This window comes from Barbus barbus (genome assembly GCF_936440315.1).
Source record: "Barbus barbus genome assembly, chromosome: 6".
NCBI lineage: Eukaryota > Metazoa > Chordata > Actinopteri > Cypriniformes > Cyprinidae > Barbus > Barbus barbus.
In genome coordinates, this window is record NC_136734.1 from 23,124,792 (window position 1) to 23,150,861 (window position 26,070).

General features: G+C 37.3%; 1 protein-coding gene across 1 annotated transcript in view; it reads right to left on the minus strand.

The window, feature by feature from the left end:
* Nucleotides 1–92: 92 nt before the first annotated feature.
* The window catches only part of LOC306871557 (death-associated protein kinase 1-like), a 95,734-nt gene continuing 69,756 nt past the window's right edge, over nucleotides 93–26,070 (minus strand). The window contains exons 16-26 of the mRNA XM_079419593.1: nucleotides 22,982–23,179; nucleotides 22,574–22,771; nucleotides 21,075–21,173; nucleotides 13,177–13,254; nucleotides 11,932–12,148; nucleotides 10,247–10,432; nucleotides 9,595–9,792; nucleotides 8,328–8,466; nucleotides 8,045–8,165; nucleotides 4,533–4,721; nucleotides 93–3,077 (exon numbers count right to left, since the gene is read on the minus strand). Coding sequence (XP_079275719.1) covers nucleotides 1,809–3,077; nucleotides 4,533–4,721; nucleotides 8,045–8,165; nucleotides 8,328–8,466; nucleotides 9,595–9,792; nucleotides 10,247–10,432; nucleotides 11,932–12,148; nucleotides 13,177–13,254; nucleotides 21,075–21,173; nucleotides 22,574–22,771; nucleotides 22,982–23,179 — 2,892 coding nt within the window. The 3' untranslated portion in view covers nucleotides 93–1,808. The remainder of the gene's footprint in view (nucleotides 3,078–4,532; nucleotides 4,722–8,044; nucleotides 8,166–8,327; nucleotides 8,467–9,594; nucleotides 9,793–10,246; nucleotides 10,433–11,931; nucleotides 12,149–13,176; nucleotides 13,255–21,074; nucleotides 21,174–22,573; nucleotides 22,772–22,981; nucleotides 23,180–26,070) is intronic.

Genomic DNA, 26,070 nt, shown 5'->3' on the forward strand with positions numbered 1-26,070 from the left:
CTTTATTGATTATTATTATTGTGCTAAATCTTTGAAAAAGAGAAATGTAATTGGCAAAATATTGCATGAACAACACTGTAAAATATATTTTTCAAAAAGAACAGACTCATTGAGTAAATTTATTATAAAAAAATGTAGTACACTGTAAAGTTTGAGGAAGTAATAAGGACATGGCATTCAGAGACATGCGGGCATAATATAAATAAAGCAATAATGTGAAGGTCTTGTGCAAAGAGATGACTGTACAAGTCTTAAATACACCAGGATAAGTTCCCTCTGATGTACCCTGCTAAAGTCTTAAGAGGGCAAATCATGAACCTTGACCACAGCTAAACAGCGAAAGAGCTCAATAATACATAGACTTAATCACAATATAAAAATGTGCCTTTTGGAATAAGAGAACACAATATGCCCAATTCCCTTTTAGAAAAGTTTGTGATTTTAAGCCTGCAAGGGAAATGATGAAAGGTTGGAGAGTAGACCTGCCCCAAAATATAACATGGAACAGTTCTCTGGACTTTCAGACATTAAAAAAAGATGATGATGATGAAACGGCAACTGTCTCATACAAAGGAGAGCAAAAGAGTTATAGCATGTGTTAGATGTAACAGAGTCTTTGCTACCATCTACAGTTTTCAAGTTGTCACTTCATTTGTGTCCAATATACCACATTCAGTACAATCAGACAGGTATTCCTAGAACTGAAGAATGGCATCGCTTTTAACAGTTTCAATGCAAATGTCAACATATTTTACGACACTTTTGCCCAATTTAAGTCCCTTAGAATAGTACTTTATGATTAATTCTCCAGTGTAAAGAATACACATGACTACGTGCTTAAAAGAAATGTCTTAAACACTAAACAACAGTGTAAATGTGTGAAACAGAATATATTAAAATAAGCTGAACAATTGTAACAAAGATCATGCTTATCAAGACACTGCAGCAGACATCAGTTTTATGAAGAAAAACTAAATCTTACTTGTCATGTAAGTGCGTGGAATATTTCATCATTTCCATTTGACAGGTAGCCAGAACCGTAATATTTCACAAAAGTGAATGTGACAAGTAGGCTATAAGTGTGAATAAGACAAATGTGAGGGATTTTAGAAACCAGACTTAAAAACAATTTACCATGCATTTTGATTTTTAAAGGAATGTTTAGTTTTTTTTTGTGCTTCATCATTTGAATAAAATCCTGTCTGAAAAATGATGTGTTTTAGTTGCAATATGGAACAATCAGGTAGTAAATGCAAATTACCCAATCATGTATGTTTGAGAAAAAGTGTAAATCTAATATATATGTTCATTAAAAGCTTCCTAAGACAGGTAAACACCCAAACACTTGCAGAGGTACACATCCAGTTTAGAAATCTATAACGATGGCTCTTTGTCAACAACTTACCATCTTCAAGGCACCCAATAGCTTGAGTCATTTATTAAATAATGCTGCCAAGCACTTAGTGATCTATCATTCGGTCATCAAATTTAGCGCAATTCCCCTATAACAGCTGTCCGAATTTATAAAAGTATTAGAATTTTCTTTCAGTAAGGGCATTTACAAAAAGGCCGCCTGCAGTTTCACCTTGGGAATGTGAGACAGTCAATAAAAGATTTGCAGAAAAAAAGCACATAGGCACCTTTTCAAAGACACCAAGAATGAACATTCAGAAATTGTGAAGGGCAACAAAATGGACATGAGCAGAGTATCTGATTCAAATACTTCAGTCTCAGGACACCAGGGAGCTTGAGATTTAACACCGCTCCACCAGTCAATTGCACGTTTCTCTATAGACACAAGTGACGTCCTAACGAGAGATCACGGAACTGATGGAGTTGAAGGATGTGCCTCCTCCATTACACACCGGGCTGTAGGGCTCCGGTGGGGTGCCCAGTATTTCCAAGTTGACCCGGAACACCGGTGCAGCTCTAAGGAGGAAATCTGCCGCATCCCGTCGGCCGAGTTCTCGCAACTTTGCGACCAAAATGCCTATGGTTGAATCGGGTCGCTGGCTCCACTCCTGCAGGAGCGTGGCTGTGGGACTGGGAAGGGAAAGGGGGTCTGCGGGCGGAGTCCCGTTGGTGCCAGAACTGTATTTAGCAGCGAGCTCGCTAAGGCCCAAGTTCATGGCAAGTAGGCACCAGTCCTTTCCGAGGGCATCGGGTGGGTCCAGCAGGCGGCAGAGCTTGCGTCGAGCCAGGTGACTGACCTCCGCCACGGGCACTTCCCCACCAAGACTGCCCTGTTTGTAGACCTGGGTGCAACCTAATGCTACGATACTGACAAAGCTCTCACGATAGCCACCCATGGTGTTTGAAAGCGCGTTTTCGCCTCGTGCCTGAGCGCGGAAAAAGTCTCTCGGTTGGTAGAGCATAACAGGGCCGTGGTGTTCCCGCAGCTGCTGAGGGCTAAGATAATGCCGGGCGGTAAGCAAACCGGGTAAAGTAGCAGCTAACAGACCTTCTGCCATGCCGCACAATGTGTCCAATAAAGCATAGCAACGCCCAGGATCCGAGTCACGTCCTCGTAACTGTACCTCCAAGCCCTGACCGTGGTTCACAAGCAGAACCAGTGCCTCAGCGCTGCCAAGTCCAACCCGAGCTCCGCCGCTCCATAACCTCACATCCTCAGCCTCGACCTCTGGCTTCTGCTGCCGGCTCCACCTGCACAAGTTCACTTGAAACTTATGGAAAATTCCACAAGGGAATGGCGCCAAGTGTTCCGCAGGGACAACTCGCACACCACCGTAAAGCAAAGTGTCCTCGCCTTCGATGTCTTCCTCGTCCGTCCAGGTGTGCTGTAGGCCACCCGTGCGTATGAGGACAGGAATGTCAACCATTCCCGGGTTGGCTAAGTCACGGGCACATACATCCATAGCATCGAGCACCTGGAGAAGTTCATCGATGTCACCTTCAGAGACAAGGTTTTGGAGTTCTTCCACACGGTAGCGGCCACGGTAGTGGTGGATTGCTTTGGGGGTTTCAATTGAGAGAAGCTTGCCGAGTACGTTACCGCAAAGCCAGCGAGGATCTAACAGGACAACATCCTGGACAGTCTCACTCTGCATAATGTTAATCTAGAAGAAAGAAGGGTATAAAAAGAATTGAATGCAAGCAAATGAGTGATTGTAAGATTCCAAAGACACCAAGATAAATATTCAGCGAGATGAAATTTTAATTTAAATGAACGGCTGTTAATGCATCTGTTCAGACAGTCATAAAAATTCTAAAATGGTGTTCTAATCCGTTTTTCCATCATACTAACAAGAAAACTGGCCAACCAGTAAGATTCATGCTTTTGGTCACATCCCCAGAACCGCTGTTGTTACATAAAAATACAACAAGGTGGCACTAACAAACAGATAATTGTGCAAAGCACCAGTGAATCAAACCGGTTCTCTAGTCTCTTTACTTTTGTATTTGATGTTGTGTGATAAAAGACCACAGTGAATACAAAATACAAAATCTGAATACACTTTGGCCTGAATAGGCATATCACATGTGAAAATCGGACCAAAAGTTAATGTTGAATATTTGTGTTGGTGTGGGCTCCATAACAATTCAGCAGATGTGTCGACCTAAACTGTCAATTTTGGTGCTAAACTCATTTATTCTTTTTTTAAATAAATGTGATACATCATCAGTATAGATGTCAGGAAATCAGTAGTTATGGGACGCAATTGAAATGCCTTGAATTTGGGTCAGTTCATTATTTTGAGCTATTTTATGAATTCAGAAAACTTGGAATACAGCAAACACATTTATGAAATATGATTTATACAGTGATTTTCTGTCATTTTGGAGCTTGGAAGCCCAGATTCTCATGCACTTTCAGTACCTTCTTCAACATTTTTCAATTTGATTCACACAACTCAGTCATACAAGCTGATGTGAATTGTTATATTTGTGTGGCTTATTCTTTGAAGAGACATGACATAACAGATTTTTAAAAGGGCCGAGGTTAAACACTGGGGAGCTGAAGCCCCTTAAACAGAGTATCTTATGTAAGTAAATGTTAATAAAGCTGAATCACAGCTTGGCATTTCAGCCCATCAACATCAAAACATTCCCTAAAATGCGTTTAAGTGTTTCTGCTGAAAACACACACGACTAATACTGATGAGAATGACTCATTCACCTGCACTCTCTATCGGTGAAGCTGTTGTTGTAATGGTTGTGGGTGGTCAATAGACTGCAAAGGCCCCAATTTAGTTGCTGACACCCACCAACTCATTTGAATCCACATAAAAAAACATGTTTGTAGATGTTCTGCATTGTATACTTTGAGTGATTTTGAAGTAATGGATGTGGCATTAATAGCGGGGGTGTGTACGATAGTATAGCATAAGGTATGAAAACAATCATTTTAATTAATGATAAAGTGCATCTATTTCAAACACACTTATGCTATACCCACAGCAATATAGCCATAATTCAAACATTCATACTTGTTTATTCATCTGCTCATCTTCACACACACACACACACTCTCTCTCACACATTCCCTGGGCCGCCCACACACACACACACACCTCTCCCATGCTGTGAAGTTGTGAAGCCAGTTCCCGCAGATCCTCTTCACTGGCTAGAGGGTTGATTTGTTCTTGCACATCCACAACAAACTGTTGCCATGACATCAGCTGGTTTGGCCCGTTCAGTTTCCGCCAGGAAGGCAGAGTGGACAACAGCTTCTCTGCCAGCTGAGTCATCGGCCTGCAGGTCTGTGAAAACGAGAGAGAGAGAGAAAAGCAATTTTAAATCTCTGAAAAAAATGCCAATGGGGTTCCTAAATTGTTCTGAGTCGTTGCTAGGTAATTATTTTCTAGCCCAAGTCAAAAGAACAGACCCCCAGGTATCTATGATTGTCTCGTGCTGAAATTTCCCCCCATTAATTGCAAGTAGGAGCATCACTGATAAACAAAAAAAGTCTCCTTTAACATGTCAAAGACTATAGAAATTAGATATTTAAAACTATAGTAATTACTTCTTTTTTCTTCACAATATACACAAAAATCCAGACACAATATAACGGCGGATGAGAAAGTAATCTGTACAGGTATGTGTAGGAGTGAGAGAGTCAGAAAGAGAGATGTAGGAGGAGAACGAGCAGAATGTATTAGCGAGGGATCTGAGTGTCAGTGTTTGATATTGTGTATTTCTGAGAGAGAACATGTGTGTGTGTGTGTGTGCATGGTAAAGAAAAGAAGAGAGCTTTATTATAGAGATCAGAATAAAAAATGTGTGTTTCTGGTCATTTAAGGCATTTAGTTCACCCCCCAAAAAAAAGAAATTCTGTCATTAAAACCTGTTAGCCAGCACCCCCCATTCTGGGCCTCACAAATTTTCACAGGTGAAAATGACATATCTAAATTAAAATGGCAACAGTTCCTGCCAACAGTGTGCTACACACACAATTTAGGTATCTTTGGAAAGAAAACACTCTTTACCATCCATCATCCAGAGTTGATAATCAACTCAAAAAGATTAAAAAGTTATAGACACTGAAGTGCCTTGAAAAATGTTTTTCCACACTGAATGTTTTTTTTATTTAATATACAAATACATTAAGTCCTGGAGCAATCCAGAAAAGTAATGGGTTGAAAGTCATATGTCTAATGAGTTTATATTTCAAATTTGAAGAAGATACCATGAAAAATGAGATTCCTGCAATCATTTCTCTGAGAATATTTCTAGCCCCCCCACCCCCACGTTTGACGAAAAACAACCACCAAATGTATTGCAGAATTATACAAACTATTTTAGTCATTATACATACTCCTGCATAGTTTTTCAATTATAAAATAATAGACAGAATATAAGTGACACCATATAAGTGATTTATTTGAGCAATAAAATATACAAAAATAATTATTTGAGTAATAAAAAAAGAAAAAAAAATTGCTTTGTATGTAGCTTTGTACATACTCAAGTATATACTCTGATTGCCAGACATACAGTGCTATGCATAAGTTTAGGCACCCATGCTAAAGCTGACTAAAAAGATAAATAAAAAAATCATCTTTTGGAAATTGAACTTAATGCCTTGATTAAAAAAATTAGGAAAAATCCAACCTTTAAGGACACCAATTTTCTTTGTGAATGAATAATGTATCGTAAATAAATAAATGTTCTTCCTTAAAATACAGGGTGCATAAGTCTGGACACCCCTATGTTAAATTCCCATAGAGGCAGGCAGATTTTTATTTTTAAAGGCCAGTTACTTCATGGATCCAGGATACTATGCATCCTGATAAAGTTCCCTTGGCTTTTGGAATTAAAATAGCCCCACATCATCACATAGCCTTCACCATACCTAGAGATTGGCATGGAGTACTTTCCATAAGATCATCTCTCAATGCAAATCAAACCAGCTATTAGGCTAACTGAAATAAAACCATGCCAATCTCTAGGTATGGTGAAGGCTATGTGATAATGTGGGGCTATTTTAATTTAGGCATTAAGTTCAATTTCCAAAAGATGATTTTTTTATTTCTCTTTTTAGTCAACTTTAGCATGGGTGCCTAAACTTATGCATAGCACTGTAAACTGATATTGCCAGACATTCACACTGATTGCAGTCAGTAATCACATGCTGATGTGCGTCCATACAGATGATAATCATACAGATGGGCCATATAATCAACAACAGCTGATTGACAGCACACTGATAGCCCGGTAATCACACGCTGATGTGCGTCCATAGAGATGATAATCATGCAGATACAGCCACATTCCCCACAACACACACATACATATATGAAAAATGTTGAAGAAAAGAAAAAGAGTTCAAAAAGACGATCGCTAAGTTCCACCCACGTCAGATGACAGGTGCTGTCACGAGAGAGCGCCAAATTCAAATATATAATAACAATATTTAAATATATCAAATATATATATAACAATATTCCGCATATCTGTGACTTTTTTCCAGTGGATGGTCTCATTCGGTTTGTGACACTGTATGCTATAAAAACCGTGTTGTTTTTTTACCACCAAATGCTGTTTTTGAGCATAATTTATTCCATAACGAACACAAACAATAACTCTTCTGAAGAAATGAAACGTAAACAAAGGAATATCCATCCATATTACAACGTTATTGTTTCGTTGGACTAAAAGTGCTCTATGGGATGTTGTTCTGTGTTAACTAAACCGGGATTTCAGCAGTGGACGCGTTTGTGACTCGTTATTACAATCATAATGTACGTACTGCTTTTTATTCTGCATGTTTTGATGTGTACTGCTTACACAAATGTTGCAAATACATTCCTTATAAGCTTTCCATCGAAAAACAGCGATCTGCCATCGATGCTTGAGGCTTAGACCTTCAGAATTATATATAGTTTATCAAGATTAACTTTGTCCGGTTTCATTTAATCTGTTGTAAACAATGACACGTGCAAACAAAGAGCATTCAGTGCACTGGCGTCCTGGTGCTAGTTAACAGGTTAGTTACTCATCCTCGTGTCATTCTAAACCGGTAAGACATTCATAATCTTTGTAATACAACACAGCTTTCTGACCCTGCATAGACAGCAACACAAATGACATGTTCAAGGCCCAGACACATAGCAGGGACATTGTTAAAATATTCCATGTGACATACAGTGGTTCAACACGTGCATTGTGGTACTCTCATGAACACATGGCGAAGACTGACAGGGAAGAGAAAAAAATGTTGAATAAAGTCATTATTTTAGTTTTCTTTGCACACAAAAAGTATTCTCACAGCTTCATAACATTAAGGTTGAACCACTAATGGCACATATTTTAACAATGTCCTAATGACCTCTCTTGGCCTTGAAGGTGGTAGTTCCCTTGCGGTTTATGCAGGGTCAGAAAGCTCTCAGATTTCAGCAAAAATATCTTATTTTATGTTCCGAAGATGAACAAAGATCTCACGGGTCTGGAACGACATGAGGGTGAGTAATTAATGACAGAATTTGAATTTTTGGGTGAACTATCCCTTTAATGCCAATGCTACATTTAGGTAATTGAAATGATAAAGTGCTGGGAGGTGTTGTAGCATGGAGACTGATCTTACAGAGATGACGGTGTTGCGGAGCTCTAAAAGAAGGTTTCTCAGCAGCTTCATGTCTTTGGAGTTGGACGCTCCTGCATCCATGACAAAGAGCTTCTCTGCAATATGCAGATCATTCCCAAACCTGAGAGGAAAAAACAAACAAACATTATAATCAGTTTAGTGGTTTGGCTTATCCATCAAATCACTTTAATCAGTATGATCTAGTCAGTCCTTCAAAAAAGATCACTTAATGTACTTATAGGTCTCATAGCTTCAAACTGACATTTTATGTTGATTTAATCACCTGTTTCTGACTTCCTTAAATAGAGATCTCTCCTTGTCATAGCTGAATTCTCCCCCAAACGATCGGGGCAGATTCACAATGTCAGCATGTGTGGCCACCAGGACCACACGCAGTGGATTCCTGATCTTCCCTCCAAAAGCTGTGGATACAACAGAGAGGCAGTTTATTGACTGTTCTTAACATCTTGGATCATTATGCATAAGCTCAACTCTCAAATAAACTCAAAATCTCAAATATATCCGAGAACCACAGAGCAAAAACTAGATTCCTAGATTAAGACTGATGCACCGACTCTAATGAAGTCTCTTTTGGCATTATCCATAGCACTATGGATGCGCCAGCTACAGTACTTACACAAATTCATCAACCATCACTACAGTGAAAGCAAAGGCAAGCCAGGCTGAAATTACTGAGAGAGTTTGAGAGAGACAAGAATGAGAAAACTACAAACAGCATTAATGAAGCACACAGAATGGAGAACAGTGAAACAGTGAAACACAGAGAACAAAACTGCATGCTTGAGCTCATGTCAGTTTAACTTGCTCATTCAATACAAAAAATTTATTTTAAAAATAATATGTTCAAAATATTTAACATTATTTAAAATTTGTTCAAAAACAAGCACATGAGGAATGCAAGGGGTCTCAAGACAAGCTTTCAAAAGTAGAAATGCTTTTAACTAGTCAGAGAACAAATAGGCCTATATGGTGCGAAAACAGCAAGACATGATGAAAAAAAAATTGTTTGCCAATTATAGACTTGTGTTGAATGACATGGAAATAAAACAAATAATATATTGACTTTTAAAGCCAGACTTTATGTCATGTCCATTTAATGCTTTACTCATTTGCCAAAATAACACGATATTGTGTAATTAATGCATTTAAAAAAATGTGTCAATCAACTAAGGAGTAACTTCATTGTACAGTTGGTTATTGCTTTAAATATTAATAGATATTAATAAATATTTTGTAAAGATTCAATTTTTCTGATTTTTTTTTAGATTAAAAAAGCATAAATAATATAATAAAATAAAGAGAAAGAAAGAAATTACGCTACACAAAATAACTATATAGTAACCAAGTAAAAATGTTAATTTCAATATAGAAAAACAGTATAACTGCTCCTTAGACCTCTTAATCACACACTTCACAGCTTCAGCAGATCCCTGTAATTACTGTAATGGAAAGTCCTCTACAAAGGACGAGAACAAATCCATACATTGTACACTTGTAGTCTCAGGAGACACACACACACTTGCACATACCGATGTTGTCCTCTGGCAACGTGAGAGCCTTCAGGCAGTTGAGCCAGAATGTGATCTGGTTCAGTTGAGTCTCGTAAGGCTCCTCCAGGCTGAATAAGACCAGATGAATGGCTGTGGTGTCATTCGCAGCAAAGTAGTCATATGAACAATAGTAGACTGGATTACCAGAGAACTCCCATATACTGAAGTCTCCAACACCTAAAAAAATATTGCATAATACAATACATAAAATACACAATATCATTCAAAAGATTGGGAAAGAAAGAAAGTTTTTTTTAACTCAGCAAAGCAGCAAAATAGATCAAAAGTGACATTTATAATGTTACAAATCATTTCTATTAAAACAATACTGTTCTTTTGTTCTTTTTTATACATAAAATGTATCACAGTTTCCACAAAAAATACTATGCAGCACAACTGTTTTTAACATTATTAATAATAAATGTTTCTTGAGCACAAAAAAAGAAAACTAGAGTATTGGCTACTGAAAATTCAGCTTTGCCTTCACATGAATACATTACTTTTTACAGTATATTAAAATACAAATCAAATGGTATTAATATTTCACACTATTACTCTTTTAATGTATTTTCAATCAAATAAATGCAGCCTTGGCGAGACTTGTTTAATATTTATCATAAACGACTTTTACCATTGACATTGGCGTTCTGGATGTCGATGGCTTTGGTGGCGGTGTCGTCAGCCGTGGAGAGAGCGTTATGAACAGGACTAAAGACCTCCAGCACTCCTTTAGTCAAGCTGGGCTCAAACATCATACTGCGGCTACGCACACTGACGTTCTCACAGCCTGGGTACAGGTTAGAGATGCTGACAGACACTACAGGCACACAATACACAAACAGGGAAGCAAAAAGAAAGAAGAATTGACTTCTTATAATAGATAACAATATATACAATTAAGGATATATTTGTAGCTAAAGGATAAATGATGTGTATTATTTGAGGGTTTATAAAATGTAATGAAATAAGATGTTCAAAATCAATTCTTAAAATGTGGAAACCGACCACATGGGGGGGCTCTTTCCTAAAGGCCTGATTCCAGCTTTCCCAGTGTTGAAAGAAAAATAAATATTTAGTAAAGGTTCTCTTTTTCTGATATATATTTTTGGAGATTAAAAAAGAAAAAAAAAAACTGTTGCCTAGTGAATAAAGATATGGACTGGTAATGGACAAAGATTGTATGTTAAACTCAACAAGAGATGAGCCAGTATCACCACATAAACACATAGTTAAAATAGTTCAGCTGGGAATAACAAAATTCCCCAAAAAACCACAGAAGTGCTACAAGCCATTTTAGTTGGAGAAATAACATGAGAGAGTCAGATGACTCAAACTCTTTTTTTATACCTTGCAAACGTGTTAGTCACACTGTGATGCATATGTCTCGCACAATCAACGCTTTCCACTGAACTTTGTTTCTTTCTAAAAACTTTTCTCATAGAAACCTAGAGACAACTTCCTTAATTTGGCTGTGGCAGTAATTGTGAGAAAAAAAGTTAGCTTCATGTGTAACGCATTACATTGATGTGATTGCGCCTTCCATGGATAGTGCTATATGACGTGTGTGTTAATCTGGGAATGAGTGAGGAAATTAAAGTTGGCCCAGAAAAATCTGTATACTCCAAATTACCAAATTTAAAGGAATAGTTCACTCAAAAATGAACATTTGCTGAAAATGTCTTTACCATCAGGCCATCCAAGATTTGCTTCTTCATCGGAACAGATTAGGAGAAATTTAGCATCACATCACTTGCTAACCATTGGATCCTCTGAAGTGAATGGGAATGCCGCCAGAATGAGAGTTCAAACAGTTGATAAAAACGTCAACAAGTAATCCACACGACTCCAGTCCATCAATTAATGTCAAATGAAGCAAAAAGCTGCATGTTTGTAATAAAGGTAAAGGGAAGTGGTGTGTGGCCAAGTATGGTGACCCATACTCATTGATGTGGCCATTGATGTGGCGCCCGGGGAGCAGTTGGGGGTTCGGTGGTGAGAGTGTTGGTTATTCACTCCCCCCACCTACAATCCCTGCCGGACCTGAGACTCGAACCCACGACCTTCGGGTTACAAGTTCAACTTTCTACCCACTAGGCCACAACTGCCCTAGTGGATAGATAAATGCCCTAGGATAAACAAATCCATCAAGACATTTGTAATTTAAAACTGTTTTTAACTTCAAACCATTGCTTTCTCCAATGGAAAAGTCATCTTGTCTGAATAAATGCACAGATCAAGCATTATTTACAAGTGAAAACAGTTCTTAACAAAATATGTTGGTGGATTTTGATGTGAAAGGGAAACACATCACCCTACCTGCAGGCTTGGAGGTGACAGGTGAGGCTGGGTGCCGGACAGGGTTGGTCAATCTGGTCCTCCTCCTCCTGAAGAAACTCCGCAAGATGCCACACTTCAAAGACTCCACCAGAGTGCTCTTCCCTGCTCCCGAGTGGCCGAACAGCTTGAGTTTGATGCGAGGTTGAAGGGTCTGTGTAGGCCGCAGCTGCTGGATGTAAATGCTCTTATGGTTGTCCTGTAAGACCAGTCACAAAGGCTATGTAAATTAACACAATCCACTGGCATTACAATATGACATATGGACCAATGACAATGTTAATGTGTCTGAGAATGTTCAGTGTATCCTAATAAGTGTAATTAATAGGCTCTTAATAGTAATTAATATTAAGAGTCCTCTAGCTGAGCATAATCCACTTTTTACAGCAAATAGCAAGACGCTAAATGCTATATATTAAATTGTGTGACCAAATCAAATTAAAAGACTTCCAAAATCTAAAGTCAAGTCTGTGGTTAATAGATAAACAGAAAATCTGAAAATTACATCAAATCTGAGAGACTGAATGATAAAAAAGAGCAAGATTTAAAAAAGAAAAACTAATGTAGAGTAAAGGTCAAATTAGATATGAAATATCTTAGCATATGGAAAATCTATTTTTAGTCACGTTGAAAATGTTTTCGCCACATTAAAGGACTACGCAAGAGCTTCAAAACACCATCTGTGATTTTAGTGTGATTAATTGGCAGATAGGATGCCATGTTTGAGAGGCTGCAAGCTTCAGTTATAATAAATACCAATGTATTTGACTGATTGACTACCATATTATTGCACCATCATATTTACATGTTATTCCATGGTACTTTAATGAATACCACACAGTACATATCCATATGACACTATACAGTGCAACAACGCCTATCCACTTTTAGTTCTGAAAGTATTTTCCCATTCATTTCACGACATCTTACAAACTTTGATATCTACATGGAATTGGATTTTGGACAATTGGAGGTTACCCCCAGTATCACTCAGACCAATAGCAGATCAATGGGTTAAAATATATTCTGAAAGTCAAATATCTATTTAAAATATATCAAAATCAGCATACATTTCAGTGGGATGAGAGTCATTACTGAGTAAAACTGACATCTCCTGCAGGTGTCATATAAAATACAACAAGGATCTCATAAGCCTTCACAAAGCATTCATGTAATGGAAATGAATGCCTCTTGAGTCTCGGTGAGATGAATAATAAAGACTCACACCTTTTTCAGCTTGGCCAGCAGCACTGCTACATGCTCCTGCTGCTCTGCAATCGCGAGATCCTCCGCTGTCTTCCCATCCTGCAAGAAACAATGACAGTGATGGATAAACTGCAGCTTACAGAACATTACAGGCAATGCAGGGCCCGTCAGCGTCCAGTGACACAGATGAATAAGTAAAGCTAGATGAATAAAAGTCTGTCAGCCTTTCATCTGCTCAGTATTACCAGACAACGCACTAATAAAGCTCTGATAGATACAGAGATACACACACAGAGAGAGTGTGTTTGCAGGGAAGGGTGTAAAAGAGAAAGTGAGAAGCTAACAAGAAAAAGTGAGAAAGAAAGAAGAGAGAGAATATCACCTAACAGCTCAACAGCATGACTCACAGTACATTACATATAATAGCGGGTACACTGATATTATTGCTGAAATTAATGACAGGTGTAAAGCTGCCTTCAAGACGTATCAGATGATTGTATATACGAAATGGGTGTATATAAAAGACGCCACAAAAAATGAAATTATCAGTCCAAAAAATAGTAAGTCAGAACAAGCGTGGCGTCCTTGCACACAGTCATTCGCTCATTTGCAACAGTTTCATGGGATTGCATGTGATTCCGTTCTGCCTGACTGTGGCGCTTGTTGAAAAAGAGTTATGATATAGTGAGTAATATTTTCCTTCAACTGTTCACCCACCACCTCTCACTTCTGCTGCGATCTGTCTGTCCGCCCATGGAAAAAGTCTCTTCAGCTGCTAGTCTATTTAGCGCCATACAGTTCAGGTGATGTCAATTACACCACGGAATAAAATATTGCCTGGCTCTTAATATATATCCACTGACCCAAAATTGGTGTTTTTTTCCTAACGCTACAATACAAGAGCCTTAATATATTTTAAAATGTAATTAATACCTGTGATGACAAAGCTGAATTTCAGCAACCATTACTCCAGACTTCATTGCAAATGATCCTTAAGAAATTCTAATATGCTGGTGCTCTAAAAACATTTCTTATTATTATCAAAGTTGAAAACAGTTGTGCTGCTTAATATGTGTAAGTATATGTGTGGTGTGTGTGTGTGTATGTATGTAAAAAAAAAAAAAAAAAGTATATATGTGTATGTATGCGTGCGTGTGTGTGCATGTTTATGTGGTTTATGAGGACACATTTGTATAATGACATGTGTATGACAGAGGTATTACAATATGAAGGTGGTTTATGAGGACACTGCCTATGTCACCGTAATTCAAAAGGCTTAAAAACATACTAAATGGTGTTTTTTTTTTTTTTTTAAATCTAAAAATGCACAAAGTCTCCTGTGAGGGCTAAGTTTAGGTGTAGGGTTGGTGTAGGGCAATAGCACAGTTTGTTCAGTATAAAAACCATTACGCCTATGGAGAGTCCCCATAAACCACAAAAACCAACATGTGTGTGTGTGTGTGTGTGTGTGTGTATGTATGTGTGTGTGTATATATATGCGCGTGTATGTATATATGTATATGTGTGTATGTATGCATGTATGTATATGTGTGTATGTATATACAGTATGTATGTATATGTATATACGTATGTATGTATATATAATATATATATACATACATTATGTATGTGTGTGTGTGTGTATGTGTGATATATAACATTAGTGCCTCTATAATACGGCACTAATGGGGCTAAACCCCAGATGTCATTTATATCTAGCAACCCCCCTGGAAAATGGTTCTCATTTAAGGCAGTTTTTGAGAACCAACCAATCGACATTTCCCATCATTTTACTTGGTAGCACTGGAATGACAAAAATACATAATGAAAGCATCAATTATACAACTCTTGCACCTCCTATGCTGTCTTGTTTCACAAGCTCTATAAAAGCTTTTTGTCTTTGTCTAGATTTGAAAAAAAAGAAAAACAAAAATACAAATCTGTGTTCATTTTATTACAACCAAAATGACGCACATGGCAACGTCCCAGGAGGCTGTGACGGCAGCACATGTGTGATTGTGAAATCAGCATTAGGAAACACCAGCTGTGGAGGGGGAATGAGAGGGAATCAGAGAGAACCTGCCTGAAGGAAGTATATTCCATAGAAAAGCCATATGTAAAAATGCTGTAAAATCATACAAAATCAGAGCATTGGAAAAACCTTGAAACTATGTACATAAACCTCAGGGCAGTCTTGGTTCCCTGAAAAAAAAATCTGTTTACCCAAAACCCACCATAGTCACAGCCCTCGACCAAAACCATTAATGATTTAACACCTCAGAATACATGTACACAATCTCACACACAGCAACACAAACCCACACCTAACACCTGGGGCCACAAGCACAAGCAAACCACACAACCAGAAACAGCTGTGTTCCTCCTCAAACCGACGGGGGCAAATTAACCAGCCTCCCTCTGAAAGAGTGCCCCCGCACACCCCACGCAGACGACAGCGAAAGTGGATGTGGTGAACGAGGTGTTAAAGCACCAATGAAAAGGATAGTAATGGGAAAGCTTTGCTGCACCGTAATTACTCTTATCTAACGTGGCTTGATTAAACAAAAAGCTTTCCTGCCAATTTCATGAGATATGACTGCAAAATCTTCTGCACAAAACAGCCCATTTTCTTATTCACAGACTCTTTTTGTGTCTGTCTGCACGTCTCCTCCAGCTCAGCTGTGTGTCCCCGTGAGGATGTGCTTGAATTCATTTAATTGATTTATGGTTGTCTCCCAGAAGATGCCTAAAAATCTCAAGGCTGAATGGAGCATCCTGATGTGAGGGAACCAAATCTAGTGTTTGCTTGACACATCGAGACTGAGGCTTATCATTAGAGTATTGGAAAGGGAGACATGAAAAATATATGAAGAGATGACATAGTAGACAGTGAACCATCATGCTTGGGTGTTGTGCATGGGCTTTTAGCCCAAGTCTACAGAGTTGATAAAGTGGCAATGTGATTGGTTACTGGCCCAAGTCAAAAGAGGCCACGCCCAAGTCTCTAATATTCTGGTTCCTAGATGCCCCCCCCCCCCCCATTTTATCATAAAACAGGTGAAAATCATAGTCTGAAACCTACATACACTACTGTTTATAAGGCCACTGTTTAGGTCAGCATGATTTTTTTTTGTAAGAAATTAATCCTTTTATTCAGAGGGAATATATTGAATTGATTAAAAGGAACAGTAAATAAAAGTACAAAAGATTTCTATTTCAAAATGTTGTTCTTTTAAACTTTATATTCATCAAAAAATCTTTAAAAAAAATATATGACAGTTTCCACAAAAATATTAAGCAGCACAACCGTTTTGAGCATTGATGATAATAAAATAAATGTTTCTCGAGCAGAAAATCAGCATATTAGAATATCTGAAAAATCGTGTGACTAATATATTACTTATTAAAATATACTGAAATAGCATAAAAATAGAAATATTGCAATTTTTACTGTATTTTTGATCAAATAAATGCAGCCTTGGAAAGCATATGAGACCCATCTAAGAATTGCTTACATTTTACAACAAGGTCCCATTACTTAACTTTAGTTAATGCATTAAAGTATTTATTAATCTTGTAAAGTCTGTTAATAAAATACAACTGTACATTGTTAGTTAGCCTGGGCCCCAAAGATAACAGTACATTTTATTTTAATAATGCAACATTTAATAAATGTTGAAATTAACATTAACATTCAGAAGTATTTTTCATTGTTAGCTCATGTAATGTAGTAGATTAATGTAGTTAAATAATCTTACCAACCTCAAACATTTTGAACAGTAACGTATAGCCTGACAAAACAGTGAGAAAAGGAACAAAATATAAAGTGTGAAGGCCACATTAATCAATGGCATCCTATATGCGGAAGCAATTTGTTTTTTTCTTAAGCCGCCGACCCATAAGCCTCTGGCAATGAATTATGGATTCTCAAAATTCCTGTGTGCTGTAACATGCATTGTGCATCAGCCACTATACAATATTAACATCGAGGAGGAGCGATTTGAGATGGTGTTGAGGTAAGGGGTGTGAGCGAGGGCCGTGTGGGCCGGCGGAGGGGAGGGATGCCGGGGTTATTGATTGAAAACGCATTGTTTAGGATGAGTAGGTTGGGGGTTCATTGGGGCATGCTGTCCTTCACTGCTGCTGAAATTGAATCAATGATTCTACACTGGCACATTTTCATTAAAAACCTTCACTCTGGCAAAGAACATTTTAATGCACTAGTCTAACAACTTCTGGAGAAGGCACATCTTTATATTACAGACCAAAGTAATGCACAAATACCAGACAGATATATCCTGACAAACACACATTAAGACTCACAATGAGTCAGATTAAAAATCAGTCATTCAAAGGAGGGACACCCAAACAATCACATAAGATCATGCAAACCTACAGGAACCAACACACGTTCTATGGGAGAGGCACTATATGAGGCATGACACAGTTGACTGAAAGATTAAGGATTAAGGACAGAATGGTAATCTAGGCTGCCATGAATGATAAATGAATACTTATTTAAAGAGATAAAGAGACTGCAATTTCCTAAGAGGGCAGGACACTGGCTCAGTGTTACACCTCAATATCTAACACTAAAAGAAGACAGCAGCCGAACTAAACAAAAAGCTTTAGAGAGCATATATATATATATATATATATATATATATATATATATATATATATATATATATATATATATATATATATATATATATATATATATATACAGGGGTGTGAATAAGTATTGGCTCCTTCCTGATTTTTTTATTTTTCTACATGTTTGTCACACTTTAATATTTCAGATCATCAAATAAATTTAAATATTAATCAAAGATAACACAAGTAAACACAGCATGCAGTTTTTAATTGAAGTTTTTTATTATGAAGGGAAAACAAAATCCAAACCCACATGGCCCTGTGTGAAAAAGTGCTTGCCCCCTAAACCTAATAACTGGTTGGGCCACAACTGCAATCAAGCGTTTGCGATAACTTGCAATGAGTCTGTTACAGCGCTGTGGAGCAATTTTGGCCCACTCATCTTGGCAGAATTGTTGTAATTCAGCCACATTGGAGGGTTTTCGAGCATGAATCGCCTTTTTAAGGTCATGCCACAGCATCTCAATAACATTGGAGGGTTTTCGAGCATGAATCGCCTTTTTAAGGTCATGCCACAGCATCTCAATAGGATTCAGGTCAGGACTTTGACTAGGCCACTCCAAAGTCTTCATTTTGTTTTTCTTCAGCCATTCAGAGGTGGATTTGCTGGTGTGTTTTGGATCATTGTCCTGCTGCAGAACCCAAGTTCGCTTCAACTTGAGGTCACGAACAGATGGCCAGACATTGTCCTTCAGGATTTTTTGGTAGACAGCTGAATTCATGGTTCCATTTATCACAAGTCTTCCAGGTCCTGAAGCAGCAAAACAGCCCCAGACCATCACACTACCACCACCATATTTTACTGTTGGTATGATGTTCTTTTTCTGAAATGCTGTGTTACTTTTACGCCAGATGTAATGGGACACACACCTTCCAAAAAGTTCAACTTTTGTCTCGTCAGTCCACAGAGTACTTTCCCAAAAGTCTTGGGGATCATCAAGATGTTTTCTGGCAAAACCGAGACGAGCCTTTATGTTCTTTTTGCTCAGCAGCGGTTTTCGTCTTGGAACTCTGCCATGCAGGCCATTTTTGCCCAGTCTCTTTCTTATGGAGGAGTCATGAACACTGACCTTAACTGAGGCAAGTGAGGCCTGCAGTTCTTTAGATGTTGTTGTGGGGTCTTTTGTGACCTCTTGGATGAGTCGTCGCTGCGCTCTTGGGGTAATTTTGGTCGGCCGGCCACTCCTGGGAAGGTTCACCACTGTTCCATGTTTTTGTCATTTGTGGATAATGGCTCTCACTGTGGTTCACTGGAGTCCCAAAGCTTTAGAAATTGCTTTATAACCTTTTCCAGACTGATAGATCTCAATTACTTTCTTTCTCATTTGTTCCTGAATTGTTTTGAACATTAAAGTGTGACAAGCATGCAAAACACTTTTTCACACCACTGTATATGTATGTATGTATGTATGTATGTATGTATGTATGTATGTGTATATATATATATATATATATATATATATATATATATATATATGTGTGTGTGTGTGTGTATATATATATATAGACAAATAGATAGATAGATAGATAGATAGATAGATAGATAGATAGAGAGAGAGAGAGAGAGAGAGAGAGAGAGAGAGAGAGAGAGAGAGAGAGAGAGAGAGAGAGAGAGAGAGAGACCGTCTAAAAAAAAAAAAAAAAAGTCATCGCCTGGATTTAACTAAGCAAATAGGTAAGATCCTCCCATTGGATAATTACTGCATGGATGATTATGTGCCCAAAGAATGAGGTCAGCTGACTACCTGAATATACTGAATGACCAGGTTATTCCATCAATTAATTTTTAAATTACCCACATCAATCTATACTCCATACACTATACTGACAAAGCAAAAGCAGAATTTTCACAACTTAATAAATTTATTAAAAATAAAAATTCAAAATGATTCCATTGGATAAGTATTATGGGACTGAAAGTATATCTGGGACTGTTGAAATTTAGCTCAGGAGCATTCATATTGCTTGTATATGTTACGGCACTTCAAGTGACGTTAACCTGTGGCAAATTCAACTGAATGGGTATGATTTGGAAAGAACTGCCTGTAGATCTCAGAAACAGGTTTGCCACACATCTGGGGAAGAGTTCAGAAACAATTCTGCTTCGTTGAAGGTTCACAGAATCATGTAGTCTCTTTTCCCCTTAATGGAAGAAGATTGGAACAACCAGGACTCTTCACAGAGCTGACTTCCTGTACCAAATTGAGCAACTGATGGAGAAGGGCTTTGGTTAGTGTGGTGACCAAGAAGCTGATAGTCACTCTAGTTGAGCTCCATGATCTCCATGAGAAACCTACAGAAGGACAAACATCACTGCAACACTCCAATGATCTGGCCTTTATGGCAGTGTGACCAAACTCAATCCTCTCTTCAGTCAAGACACATCAAAACAAACTTGGAAAAAGCACCTAAAGGAACCTCAGACTGTGAGACATGAGATTCTCTGGTCTGATGAACCTCAAATCCAAGCATCATGTTTGAAGGAAACCAGCTCTACTCATCACCTGCGGAGTACCATCCCAAAAGTAAACTGTGCTGGTAGCAGTTTTTCAGAGGCAGGGACTGAGGGACTCAGAGTAGAAGAAAAGCTCAATGCACCAAACTATTGAGATTAATTGAGATTAAGCCTTAATGAAAACCCAGTCCAGAGCATTCAGAACCTCAGACTGGGCAGAAGGTTCTCCTTCCAACAGGACAATGACCCTAAGCACACAGCAAGAGTGGCTTATAGACAACTCTGTGAATGTCCTTGAGTGGCCCAGCCACAGCCTGGGATTAAACCCAGCCAAATATTTCTGGAGAAACCTGAAATTGTGCGTCTGCCCCCATCCAACCTGACAAAGCTTGAGACGTGAAGAGGTGAGGTGAAGAATGGCAGATAATTGCCAAATGCTGATGAGCAGAGCTTGTCGTATCATACCTAAAAAGACTTGAGGCTGTAAAGGTGCTTCAGCTAAGTACTGAGTTAAGGGTATGAATACTTATGCAATGTACTTATTCCAGTTTTTTTATTTTTAATAAATTTACGAAGTTGTGAAAATTCTGTTTTTGCTTTGTCAGTATAGTGTATGGAGTGTAGATTGATGTGAAAAAAAAAAAGTAAATTTAAAGCAGTTTAACATAAGGCAGCAACAACAAAATGTGAAAAAAATGAAGGGGTGTGAATACTTTCGCAAGGCACTGTATATATTTAGAAATGTATAATACTGTTACAAATGATATTTTATTTATTCACATCACGACTCTGATGGTCTTGAACTTACATTAGTGATGCCTTCAGTGTTGGCTCCTGTAACACAGAGATGACGCACCACCTCCAGACCACCGTTACTAGCTGCCAGGTGAAGAGGTGTTCTCCCAAACTACAGACAAATAGAAAGCGAACTTCTAGAAACACTCTTTCTGAGAATGATTAATCACAAATGCTAACTAGAAAACAAAAGGTGAAAAAATTGTCAGAAAATTGTTCAAGTGTATAACACTGCAGAATGCTGATGATTCAATTTCAAATTAATGTAATTCTGTTCATCTTGACCTATAAAGCCCTCAGTTAGAGGAACTCAAATCGTCTTCCAGCTGTAATGGAAGTGCCATTTGAAAATTTCACACAGATTTAACAAGCATGCATAACTGGTATGTAAAAAATTCAAGAATTTCAACCAAGTAAATGGGGTCAGTTGAGGGGACTTTAAGAACTGAAAAAGGAGTGGATGATGACTCAAGACTGACAAGAAAAAGCATATTGATACTTGAATAAGAAAAAAAATCCCATTGGAACCTAAACTATGTTTATCGCATATATATCCTGAAAGTGTTTCTTTAAATGCAAACATACGGAAGCTAAAGGATTTTAGTTTGTTACAAGCCAAACGTGTAATGGCTTTAGTACGGAAAAACATTCAAAGACCTGTCCTTTCACAGTGGACCAAAGAGATGACTTATAACCCTGTTCTTGACAAATGAACATATGTAACTAGAGGTAAAGCAGAGGGTTTTTAAAAATATGGTCCCCTTTTTTACAATTTGTTAATAGGTAGATAAAGTTGGGTTGACTGTAATTTGAAATTAGACGTAAAAATATTATTTATTTTTAAGGGTAATTTATCATATGTCATTCAACCTGTATATATAAACATTTTGTATTCCTTTATTTCATAATTTATTTCTTTAACACTATTATTTATATGTACGTTAAGTGCTTATTAAGTGTTTTTTAATGATAAATGTTGGAGTGGGAAAATTGTATTCTGTAACAGTATCATGGGGGGTTCATGGGGGCTCTAACAACAAAATTAATAAAAACTGAAATAAATTAATAAAAAAAAAAACAACAACTGGTATATAGGATAACATCAGGGGTTTTCCCGTTAAACTACTAAAAATATTTGTGTTAATTGAAATAAAGCTGAAATAAAATAAAATAAATATTAGATGAAAATCTATAAACTAAAATAACTAAAAAAGATGAAGCACTAAAATTACTGATGAGAAATAAATAAAAATTTAAATATAAATAAACCTAAATATAATCCTAAATAGCAATATTTTAAAACAAAATACTAATAAAAATGACAAGCATGTAACGCAATTACTAAAAACGTAACAAAAATTAACATAAAAATACTGTAAAAAATACAAAATATGAATAAAAATATAATAACACATAAATAATACTAAAATAACACTGGATAAAACACACATTTAGAGGTCAAAAGCAAGCATATTTTACAGCAAGGTTATACCCATCCTGTTTGAAACTCACTTTGTTAGGAATATCCAGATTGGCTTTAGCCGCACAGATCTGCATGATCACAGGCAAGTTGCCGTCCTTGCAGGCGATGTGAAGGGGTGTGTTGCCGTGGCGGTCCTGGTGGTCCACATAACAGTGATGGCTGAGCAGACACTTCACCACTTCAATCTGACATCTCCTCACTGCCAAATGCAGAGCAATGTGACCGTCCTGAAATATATACATGCAAACACACCATGATCCAGGGTGAAGAGTAATCAATAATTATTTTGAATGGTAAGCTATCAATCTATACAACAAAATCAGCATGCATCAGAAGAAATAGAAGTTGTTTTAATATTTTAAAAAATGACACAGTCCACTGTTAAAGAACAATAGAACACCCTACCAGGTTCATATTTAATAAGTGTTTCTCCTCACCTTATCAGCAGAGTCCAAGTCCGCCCCATGCTCCAGCAGACACTCCACGATGTCCTTGAAGCCGCGAGCAGAAGCGGTGAGTAACGGGCTCTCGCCCTCGCGATTCCGGGCGTTAACATCACAGCCAGCCTCGCACAAGGCTCTGGCCACTGCAGAGTAACCGTGCCATGCTGCACAGTGGAGAGGTGTCTCCTGCTCCTGTGGAGGCATGCAAACAGTCTTTGGCATTCAGACCAAGAGCTCATAAATAACCTTGAACACATGGAGCTAACAAAACAACATTAGTCTGTGTCAAGGCCATTTCACATGACGAATTGCAACGAAGTAGCCTGTGACCCTGACACCACCAATGAATGTAACAATTTTTAACACACAATACGTGGCTGTGTCGTGGGGATGCAATGTGAATATTGGTTTTCTTTTGCAATACTGGCTTTCAGAGCACAATATTATAATAAACGCAAAAGTAGGATGGTAACCTAATATTGTGATAATGACAAAAGCAACCACTATTAAATTAATCCGTAACACTATTAAATAATAATTTGGTTGTGCACAATATTGATTGTTGTAGTAATAATTTAACTCACACATTATCCTAAAATGATTTTCTTTATTGCATTTCTCTGGAGTGGTGCTTCAGGCTCATTCATTTACAGCATGTTTTTAATAGTGACTCCTTCCTGAAATCGATCAACTACGACACCTTTGCTTGTTGGTCGATGGACGCTCCCGTAAGCAATATTTCTAAAAGCACAGAAAACTATCTGCCTATGAACCTTACTGCTGTGAGCTCATAGTGCTGAATAAATAAAGTGAGGTATGGGCATGATTCATTTTCAGCACTCTTCAGCACTTGCAAAACTATTTATTACATTTACATTTCCCACTATCAAAGACATCTGAGATTAAGCATTTTCTTTTATAAAATAACTTTTTTTTCCAAGTTGAAAGTTACAAATATAAATAAACTAGCATTCAAAGTTTGAGGTTGGTGGGATTTTCTAAAAGAAGTCTCTCACTAATACTGTGAGAGCAATACTGTGATGCTCACTAATACTGAATTTACTTTTAGTATTATTAGTTTAAAATGTCTGTTTATCTGATGAATTTTCAGCATCATTACTCCAGTTTTCAGTGTTACATGACCCTTCAGAAATCATTCTAATATGCTGATTTGCTGCTCAAGAAACATTTCTTATTATTATCGATGTTGAAAACAGTTGTGCTGCTTAATACATTTGCGGAAACATTTTTTGATGATTAGACAGTTTAAAAGAACAGTACTTATTTTAAAAAGAAATATATCACTATAAATGTCTTTACTGTCACTTTTAAACAACTTAATGTACAGGGCTCGCAAAATCGCTAGCCCGACGTCCCGGGGCTATTGTGTTTTCAAGTCGGGCTACCAAAATGTATCACTGCCCTGCCTGATGGGCTACCTTAAATACAGGGCTCCCACGCACTATTCCCTCTAAGCTGAGCGCGCGCGCGACCACGCTCTTCTTCCACCGCGGCCGCTCAAAAGAAATAAAGTGCAAACCGCTATAGAGCTGATGTCACGACAGAGTTAGAAGCAGTGAATGCGGTTTACAGGTTTCATAGAAAGAGAACGATATGCACCAAATGAGTCTCTGTAGAAACTGAATACTTCAATGGTTGCAGTGCGCTCAACACGAGAGCCAACGCAAACGCAATGACATGTGAAATAAAACGTCCTCATGTATTAAAGAAGAGAGGCTTGATTAAGTGCTGGAAATAGCAGAGGATGGGCAAAGAACGGTAACAAAACTCTGAAACATGTACAGTCACACACAAGAGTATTGTACAAACTGTACTTCATAACGACAGCTATAGAATAATTCATATGTTCACTTTTTTATATTTAAATTACAGATCTCAGCTTAAGTTTTGCTTCAGTTTGTATTCTATTCTATCGGTTTAAATAGTTTGTTTTGATAATATATTATGTTAGGGCTATATTATAAACCTGATAAATAATTGACCTTGTTTTTGAGTCTTTGACTTTGAGTCTCTTGCTCATCAAGCTGTATTCATCTCAAAAATACAGAAAAAACAGTGATATAGTGAAATATTATTGCAATTTCTAATATTGGTTTCCTATTTTAATACCTATACTTTAAAACAGCATTTATTCCTGTGATCAAAGCTGAATTTTCAGCATCATTACTCCAGTCTTCAGTGTCCCATGATCCTTCAGAAATCATTCTAATATGCTGATTTATTATCAGTGTTGAAACTGTTGTGCTGCTTCATATTTTTTTGGAACCTGTGTTACTTTTTTCTTTGATTCTTTGATTAATAAAAAGTCTAAAAGAACAGCATTTATTCAAAATAGAAATATTTTCTAACAATAGAAGTCTTTACTATCAATTTTATCCATTTAACACATCCTTGCTGAATAAAGTTTATTGAACTTTCTTTAAACTTTTTTTTAAAAAAGAAAGAAAATCATTTCTGACCCCAAACTTTTGAATAGTTAATATTGTAACACAAAATCTCTATTTTGACTAAACACTGTTCTTTTTAAAAATATATATATATATTTTGTTTTTCAAATATCACAGGTCCCAAAAAATACAGTATAAAAAAATAAAAAAGCAGTACAACTGTTTCCAACATTGATTAAAATCAGGATATTAGAATGATTTCTAAAGGGTCATGTGACTCTGAAAATACTGCTTTGCTTCACAGGAATTCATTACATTTTAAAGTATATTAAAATAGAAAACATTTATTTTAAACGGCAATAATATTGCACAATATTATTTTGTGAAATAATATTCAGTATTTTTTATCAAATAGATACAGCCTTGATGAGCATAAGAAACTTCTTTAAAAAACTTTATTGATCCAAACTTTTGAACGGCAGTGTATTGTGCAGTAAAAATGTTTTCTCAGGTAACCTAAAATCTACATCATTTATTTACATCAAGGGTCAAATCGAATATAAATAGCACATTAAAGTTAAAGTTACACACTTTTTAGTGTGCGTGCTGTAGAGGTCTGGTATAGAGAATGCTTTTGCTCAGGTCCCGAAATGTCCGCCCAATAGAGAAAAGATT